The 9,312-nt window shown below is 43.9% G+C and overlaps 1 protein-coding gene across 3 annotated transcripts; it reads left to right on the top strand.

The window, feature by feature from the left end:
• The first annotated feature begins 334 nt into the window (after window positions 1–334).
• On the top strand, window positions 335–4,277 carry LOC117466083 (bucky ball-like). Of its 3 annotated transcripts, none has more exons than XM_071206921.1 (7): window positions 335–535; window positions 650–802; window positions 1,300–2,784; window positions 2,859–2,960; window positions 3,736–3,825; window positions 3,898–3,939; window positions 4,029–4,277. In XM_071206921.1, exons 1-6 carry the CDS (start codon window positions 529–531, stop codon window positions 3,927–3,929), a joined length of 1,869 nt encoding a protein of 622 aa, XP_071063022.1. In that variant the 5' UTR covers window positions 335–528; the 3' UTR covers window positions 3,930–3,939; window positions 4,029–4,277. The 3 variants fall into 3 exon arrangements, with proteins under 3 accessions (XP_071063022.1, XP_033965116.1, XP_071063023.1); XM_034109225.2 differs by having other exon boundaries at window positions 3,898–3,951; XM_071206922.1 differs by lacking the exons at window positions 3,736–3,825; window positions 3,898–3,939; window positions 4,029–4,277 and having other exon boundaries at window positions 2,859–2,965.
• Window positions 4,278–9,312: the final 5,035 nt, after the last annotated feature.

Raw genomic sequence — 9,312 nt, 5'->3', positions numbered from 1 at the left:
AGAATATACATTGGAAGTCGTTTTATTGCCTCAAATAAGTAATAATAATAAGTAAAGAACCTAAGTAAATAAGTTATGTCCCACCTCTGAACATAATTAGTGTTTTTAATATGTGTGGCTACAAATCTTCTTATATTGCCAATTTGGAACTTTTGTCAACAACATAAAACCATTTTTAAACATAGAAAAATGATTCTATGCTAGTCTCCATTTTCTTTTGCTTTTAATGCTGATACGTTTGATACATTTCATTATTTTTTAACTGACACTTTTGAAACTCGAAGCTAATTTGCTAGCTAGCAGCAGCAGGTGTTTCCTATATTACTAATTGGCAGTGAGGCGTCGTTTTGTGTAAGCAGAACGTTATGTGGACCTGAGCGAAAAAGTGTTTCTGCTTCTGCTTGTTTGTCGAAAAATTGACTGTTAAACGGAACTTTCATTTTTCGAAGCCAGGGGATATTTATTTGGTTGTTTTCATTCCTCTGCAGTGTTTTATTTCTAACAGGTTGAGCAAGCACGTGAAAGAAAATGGACGGTAAAGATTCCTTCTTGCATATCCAACTTTAACCGTGTTTTATTAACCCCAATGTGCGGGCAGTACTTGCTTGAAAACAATATTATCTAACTGTTTAACGGCTGCTTCCTGTAGATGGAAGCAAACAACCACACACACAGGGGAACGGACAACAAAGAATACAACATTCCAGACCTTTCTTCTATGTCCAGCCACCTTCTCAACCACAGTACATGTACCAGCAGTGGCAGATGAATAACCCATACAGTCAGTATGGCTTACCTGGAGGTATCAACCGATTTAATCATTTATCATTACATTTATCATTAAATGTTATCATTTTTCACCAGAAATGTATTTTACTGCATTTCTTTTTTTGCACCACTTTCCCTTGCACTATTCGGTTTTCTCTGTCTATTATTTTGCATTCTTGGAGAAACCTGTGATTTGTCACGGCCAAAGACTGCACTGTAGCTACTGTGCCTATGATATCATAGCCATTGAATCTTAATTCTTGACAAAGCACTAAGATATGGGAAAATAAGTTTAGAATAGTGGGCTCTTTAAATAACATACTTTTAAATATTTGTTCTTTAGAGGAAGGAAGTTATCAAGTATTTTCAACGCAAAAGGAGTCACTGGTGTTCTTGTCCGGTTTTTGTCTTAATTGTGTTGACTCTAAAGTCATCAAATGTGTGACTTGAGTCCACACCGTGCTTAATATTCTCCTCTCCACTACTGTCAGTCGTCAGTATTGCACTTAAATGCATATTTTTATTTCCCAGGTCTAAACTATGGTCGTCCCTGCATGCAGCCATACCAGTACATGCAGTATCCTGGGTTTGTATACCCACAGTCCCCGCTATATCCAATGGATTACAGGCGAATGTTTGAGCCCCGCTTCCAGGCTCCTCCTTGGCATGACATGCCTCGCCATCAGTACCAGCAGCAGCAGCAGCAGTACCACCACCACCAGCAGCCACAGCCTTACGAGCGCCGTGAAATGGCCTGTTCAGAGGCTCAAACCGACCCCAGCGACCCCATAACCAAACTCATTCAATGCCTGGATCAAATGCGAGCCACTGAGCTGCATGGCGCTGAGAAAGAGCTCGACTCGGGAGTCACCTCACACTCATCTGGAATCTTTTCTCCAGGAGAAAAAAAGAAAAGTGGAGAGCAGAGTCCCATCCTTCCCTCGCCGTCTGATGACAGCTATTCTGATTCTCCAGCTGTGACCGTCAGTGACTCCACCACAGCGGTGTATGACAGCGAGTCCAGCCGACGGAGCTTAGATGGCCTGAGCCCCGCGGGATGCTGGTCAGCAGGATTTGAAGGGGAGTTGCCTCTTGATAGCTCCTCTATTCACGAAGAGTATCCTGAGTTGAAGCAGCCAGCAGCAGATGAACACTTCCTCCTTGCAGAGGTTGCAGATGTCCAGTCAGATATCTCAGCAACCAATGAAAGTGTTCCCAAATGTGACGCCAAAGAGCTCCCAAAACATAGAGTGGATCCAATCCTTCCATCTTCCGCTTTTACCTTCAGTCAGCAGGCACTCAAATATGCTAGAAGTGTTGACAAAGTCACAAAGGCTGAACATCACAAAAGTTGTCAGAGCCACCAGATCCTCAAGCTGCCTTTTGACAGTGTTCAGACCCCCGGAGATGCTCCAGCCACCTCCCTCTCCCCCCGTACTGCTCCCTACTACTACAACTACCTGTCCATGCCGTCCACCCATGAGCGGATGAGCGTTCTCAGTCCATCTTTGGACGAGCTCTCCTCCAGAGATGAGATGTTCTCCACGGATCTGGACGATGCAGATCTTTTCCCCAAACATGTGTATACAGGCAGGAGGCTTGCAGAGGTTCTAAGTGGGTCTCCGCAAGCTGCTAATGAAGTGGAAGAAGTGCGGCTGCCAGGATCGAAGAGGTTCATGTGCGCCTGCTGTGGGAAAAGCCTCGCTAAAGGAGTAGCCAGGAGTAAAGTCCGCAGCTCCAAGATATACAGGGATGAGGGCGGAGACTCTGAGGACGAAATGTTTGAGAGAGGCTGCGAGAAGCCCATCAGAGTGGTTGTGAGGAAGCATTCTGCACCCAAAAAGCCCCCGTCTGTCCCACTGAGACATGCCGCAAAACACTGGTATAAAAGAGGCCAATACAAAGTTCCCTCCGATCCAGTGACCCAGGAGGGAGGTCATGATGTCAGCGTGCAGGAGCCAGCTGATGAGGCCGGAGACATGACTGGTAGTGAGCTGCAGTGCAGAACATGTCTGGGTAAGTTGCCTTTTTTTGTCAAATTATGTAACCATGTTTCAAATATGGACTGAATAAGTTAACCCTTTTTATAGACGGACCCTGCAGAGAAGATCTGGCCATGGCAGACCCAGGCAGGTGGGGAGACGGTGATCTGATTCCCAGGCGGAGACAAGCAGCCGCCCTGCAACGACAAGGTTGAAGTCACTCAAATATCCTGCAGAAAATACAAGCTCAAGTTCATTCTCCGTCAATCATTTTGCAGCTCTAAATATAACAAACAGGGTTCTTACGGTCATGGAAAACAATATTCTTCCCAAAGTTTTGGAAAAGTCATGGAAATGTAACTAAAGTTGCATAAAATATAATTTATATTTGATCTAATCGCCGAAATAGTAATACTATAATGATAATAAATACTGTATCGTATAGTAATGAAACGTAAAATGGCATTTAACTGACGAGGTATTTTGCTGGTGAGAGATTTGAGTTGCTTTAGCGTAGAAGCTAGTAAGCCTACTATTTGATTTGTTTTAGATAGGCACAACATGTTTCAGACTTTATTTTCCTGTTCCATGTTAAAATAAACAATTTTCAGTGGTACCGCTGAGAAAGAGTACTTTTTTTGGTCATGGAAAATTAGGTAAAGGTCATTCAATTCAAAATTGAAAATCATTGGTGAAAAAGTGTATGAACCCTGAACAAAACGCATTTAAAATCAGATCCACCTGGTGAAGTATCGTTCGAATTTTTGCGGGAAGCATTTGAAATCTCTTTAGTTTACACTCACTATAAAAAGATTGACGTACAAAAAAAAGGCACGACTCAAACCTCTGGGCTCTGAGGTGTTTCCTTGTCATTGCTGTTTTCTTAAATTCATAGATACAGCACATGCTTCTTCTCTAAGCATTAATGAAATCTTCAAATTGAATTCTCTCCTGGTTTTATGTTCTGCTCCTATCCACTGCACAGACACGAGTACTCAGAGGAAAGTGATGTACCACAGGCCAAGAGACGAGGATAACGATGACGACGAGCCACCCCCATTACACTGGGAGAGAGGTTAATATAATAACATTGTTAACACTGTTACATTTCTTTGCATGCAATTAATTTGTGTTCTATCTTTGTCAGGCTCTGCGATGAGAGGAGAACCAAGATGTTAATGTACCCAAAGTGTGTTGAACTGTAGGTGAAATGCAATATGTTCAGACTTCTGTTTTGTTAAAAATACATCTTAACAAAATGTTTTCTTTCCTCCCCAGGTCCCCCTTAAAGGTGTAATTGTCAAGAATAATAAGTTAAAAAATATTTAGAGCACCAGGTGAAATGCACCGCACACCTGTTTTTGTTTAGATACAAGTTAAGAAAATGTATAAAGTTTCTGCAGTGACACTGTCTTGCACTATTCATGATTTATGGATTTCACAAACCAATGGGCTGAGGGTCGTGTTGCACATGATGGTGTGCCACAGTTTGGGGCCAGTCCAATAAAAGTATTGTCATTATTTAAACTTTGTCTTGAATCATTTTACATGTTGCAATGGTTCACATTATGCATGGAAGTGTTGTTCTATTATGTTTTGTGTTTATTTGTGTTAACTGTTTCTGTAACCTCAGTGGATAGTTTCTGTTTCACTTCCTTGCAGTTGGAGAACGTTATGGAGGTTCAATGGGGACTTTCCCTTATTTTCTGACATTTAATGGACCAAAGAATTCATCAGTTATTCAAATTCAATAAAAAAAAAACTCTTTTTAGGGAAATATTTTATTTTTTTACCTAAAAGCAAACAAACCAGATTCCCACACAAACATGTTAATACTTAAAATCACTTGCTAGTAAACAAACTGGTCTCATGCAGTGTGTTTTCTTTCTGTTCACCTGCAATAAGACAAGACAACGAGTCTCATTAAGACGGTGTAAAGCAATGCGTCCCAACCCAATTGGATGCTTTTTCTTTCATTGAGTAAACCGTAAAACCCCTATCTAAAGTGACATATTTCATATAATATGCAGCAACAATACAGATCAACAAATAAACTGTACATTTACTCAAACAGTGATCTTAATAACTGCAGGCAGTTTGTGTAAATCAGGTCATTTATGCTTTTTGAGCAGATTATTTCCCTACTGTAAGGGAAACTTCTGTGTAGCAGCAATGCAGTGGGAGTCACCGACTCAGGGAAGGGCAGGAGCTTTGATGTCAAACACTGATGGTTTATTTGGAGTTTCGGCCGGAGAATTCACATCACAAGTCACAGCAGTCACGATCTGACTGCACGGGTGAGTTGCCACGTCAATTCTGAAGAACTCTACCCCAGACCCATGTATTTAGCTAGTTCAGAGATCATCATCAACATGCTGCATAACAAGATAGAATCATAACACCTCTATCAGCTGACGTCAACAGGCAGGAACATAGAATCATAACACCTCTATCAGCTGACGCCAACAGGCAGGAACATAGAACCATAACACCTCTATCAGCTGACGCCAACAGGCAGGAACATAGAACCATAACACCTCTATCAGCTGACGCCAACAGGCAGGAACATAGAACCATAACACCTCTATCAGCTGACGCCAACAGGCAGGAACATAGAATCATAACACCTCTATCAGCTGACGTCAACAGGCAGGAACATAGAACCATAACACCTCTATCAGCTGCCATCAACAGGCAGGAACATAGAACCATAACACCTCTATCAGCTGACGCCAACAGGCAGGAACATAGAACCATAACACCTCTATCAGCTGACGTCAACAGGCAGGAACATAGAACCATAACACCTCTATCAGCTGCCGCCAACAGGCAGGAACATAGAATCATAACACCTCTATCAGCTGCCGCCAACAGGCAGGAACATAGAACCATAACACCTCTATCAGCTGACGCCAACAGGCAGGAACATAGAACCATAACACCTCTATCGGCTGCCGCCAACAGGCAGGAACATAGAATCATAACACCTCTATCAGCTGACGCCAACAGGCAGGAACATAGAATCATAACACCTCTATCAGCTGACGTCAACAGGCAGGAACATAGAACCATAACACCTCTATCAGCTGCCATCAACAGGCAGGAACATAGAACCATAACACCTCTATCAGCTGACGCCAACAGGCAGGAACATAGAACCATAACACCTCTATCAGCTGCCATCAACAGGCAGGAACATAGAACCATAACACCTCTATCAGCTGACGCCAACAGGCAGGAACATAGAACCATAACACCTCTATCAGCTGCCGCCAACAGGCAGGAACATAGAACCATAACACCTCTATCAGCTGCCGCCAACAGGCAGGAACATAGAACCATAACACCTCTATCAGCTGACGCCAACAGGCAGGAACATAGAACCATAACACCTCTATCAGCTGCCGCCAACAGGCAGGAACATAGAACCATAACACCTCTATCAGCTGACGCCAACAGGCAGGAACATAGAACCATAACACCTCTATCAGCTGACGCCAACAGGCAGGAACATAGAACCATAACACCTCTATCAGCTGCCGCCAACAGGCAGGAACATAGAACCATAACACCTCTATCAGCTGCCGCCAACAGGCAGGAACATAGAACCATAACACCTCTATCAGCTGACGCCAACAGGCAGGAACATAGAACCATAACACCTCTATCAGCTGACGCCAACAGGCAGGAACATAGAATCATAACACCTCTATCAGCTGCCGCCAACAGGCAGGAACATAGAACCATAACACCTCTATCAGCTGACGCCAACAGGCAGGAACATAGAACCATAACACCTCTATCAGCTGACGCCAACAGGCAGGAACATAGAACCATAACACCTCTATCAGCTGCCGTCAACAGGCAGGAACATAGAACCATAACACCTCTATCAGCTGACGCCAACAGGCAGGAACATAGAACCATAACACCTCTATCAGCTGACGCCAACAGGCAGGAACATAGAACCATAATACCTCTATCAGCTGCCGTCAACAGGCAGGAACATAGAACCATAACACCTCTATCAGCTGACATCAACAGGCAGGAACATAGAACCATAACACCTCTATCAGCTGCCGCCAACAGGCAGGAACATAGAACCATAACACCTCTATCAGCTGCCGCCAACAGGCAGGAACATAGAACCATAACACCTCTATCAGCTGACGCCAACAGGCAGGAACATAGAACCATAACACCTCTATCAGCTGCCGCCAACAGGCAGGAACATAGAACCATAACACCTCTATCAGCTGACGCCAACAGGCAGGAACATAGAACCATAACACCTCTATCAGCTGACGCCAACAGGCAGGAACATAGAACCATAACACCTCTATCAGCTGATGCCAACAGGCAGGAACATAGAACCATAACACCTCTATCAGCTGCCGCCAACAGGCAGGAACATAGAACCATAACACCTCTATCAGCTGACGCCAACAGGCAGGAACATAGAACCATAACACCTCTATCAGCTGACGCCAACAGGCAGGAACATAGAACCATAACACCTCTATCAGCTGCCGTCAACAGGCAGGAACATAGAACCATAACACCTCTATCAGCTGACGCCAACAGGCAGGAACATAGAACCATAACACCTCTATCAGCTGACGCCAACAGGCAGGAACATAGAACCATAATACCTCTATCAGCTGCCGTCAACAGGCAGGAACATAGAACCATAACACCTCTATCAGCTGACGTCAACAGGCAGGAACATAGAACCATAACACCTCTATCAGCTGCCGCCAACAGGCAGGAACATAGAACCATAACACCTCTATCAGCTGCCGCCAACAGGCAGGAACATAGAACCATAACACCTCTATCAGCTGACGCCAACAGGCAGGAACATAGAACCATAACACCTCTATCAGCTGCCGCCAACAGGCAGGAACATAGAACCATAACACCTCTATCAGCTGACGCCAACAGGCAGGAACATAGAACCATAACACCTCTATCAGCTGACGCCAACAGGCAGGAACATAGAACCATAACACCTCTATCAGCTGACGCCAACAGGCAGGAACATAGAACCATAACACCTCTATCAGCTGCCGTCAACAGGCAGGAACATAGAACCATAACACCTCTATCAGCTGACGTCAACAGGCAGGAACATAGAACCATAACACCTCTATCAGCTGCCGCCAACAGGCAGGAACATAGAACCATAACACCTCTATCAGCTGCCGCCAACAGGCAGGAACATAGAACCATAACACCTCTATCAGCTGACGCCAACAGGCAGGAACATAGAACCATAACACCTCTATCAGCTGACGCCAACAGGCAGGAACATAGAATCATAACACCTCTATCAGCTGCCGCCAACAGGCAGGAACATAGAACCATAACACCTCTATCAGCTGACGTCAACAGGCAGGAACATAGAACCATAACACCTCTATCAGCTGCCGCCAACAGGCAGGAACATAGAACCATAACACCTCTATCAGCTGACGCCAACAGGCAGGAACATAGAACCATAACACCTCTATCAGCTGACGCCAACAGGCAGGAACATAGAACCATAACACCTCTATCAGCTGATGCCAACAGGCAGGAACATAGAACCATAATACCTCTATCAGCTGCCGTCAACAGGCAGGAACATAGAACCATAACACCTCTATCAGCTGACGTCAACAGGCAGGAACATAGAACCATAACACCTCTATCAGCTGCCGCCAACAGGCAGGAACATAGAACCATAACACCTCTATCAGCTGCCGCCAACAGGCAGGAACATAGAACCATAACACCTCTATCAGCTGCCGCCAACAGGCAGGAACATAGAACCATAACACCTCTATCAGCTGACGCCAACAGGCAGGAACATAGAACCATAACACCTCTATCAGCTGACGCCAACAGGCAGGAACATAGAACCATAACACCTCTATCAGCTGACGCCAACAGGCAGGAACATAGAACCATAACACCTCTATCAGCTGCCGTCAACAGGCAGGAACATAGAACCATAACACCTCTATCAGCTGCCGCCAACAGGCAGGAACATAGAACCATAACACCTCTATCAGCTGCCGCCAACAGGCAGGAACATAGAACCATAACACCTCTATCAGCTGCCGCCAACAGGCAGGAACATAGAACCACCAACTCTCTTTTTATCAATTTTGATAATCTAACAACCTTAGTCTAATAATATTTTTGTTCAATACTTAAATCAATGGGAATCTTCAGACTTACACAACATAAATTACATCAATAAAAATCACATTAAGAACAACATAATAAGATTGAAACAGTCAATCACAATGATTGATACAGCCAATCATAATAGAAAAATCATCTCTCATCAGTGTTTGGATCATCTTTTGTCAAAAGCATATTAATGATTTTATATATTAATGATATTAATAATTTGCAGGTCTCCCTTGAAAAAGAGATCTATGATCTCAATGGGACCAATCTGGTTAAATAAAGGTTTGAAATGAAATGAAATGAAATGAACACACATAAAACACAGGTGCACAATAGCAAACATATTTGTTTTGGGCCAAAACTGAAATTAATCCATTACTTT

This window comes from Pseudochaenichthys georgianus, chromosome 20, assembly GCF_902827115.2.
Source record: "Pseudochaenichthys georgianus chromosome 20, fPseGeo1.2, whole genome shotgun sequence".
Lineage (NCBI taxonomy): Eukaryota > Metazoa > Chordata > Actinopteri > Perciformes > Channichthyidae > Pseudochaenichthys > Pseudochaenichthys georgianus.
The sequence above is the reverse complement of the archived record's forward strand: the minus strand, read 5'-3'. Positions and strand labels throughout refer to the sequence as shown.

Bases quoted from the DNA above. Each gene is read 5' to 3' on its own strand.
- LOC117466083 (XM_071206921.1), top strand. The intron at 803-1,299 runs GTATCAACCGAT...TTTATTTCCCAG, and splicing joins TCAGTATGGCTTACCTGGAG to GTCTAAACTATGGTCGTCCC. The intron at 2,785-2,858 runs GTAAGTTGCCTT...CCCTTTTTATAG, and splicing joins GCAGTGCAGAACATGTCTGG to ACGGACCCTGCAGAGAAGAT.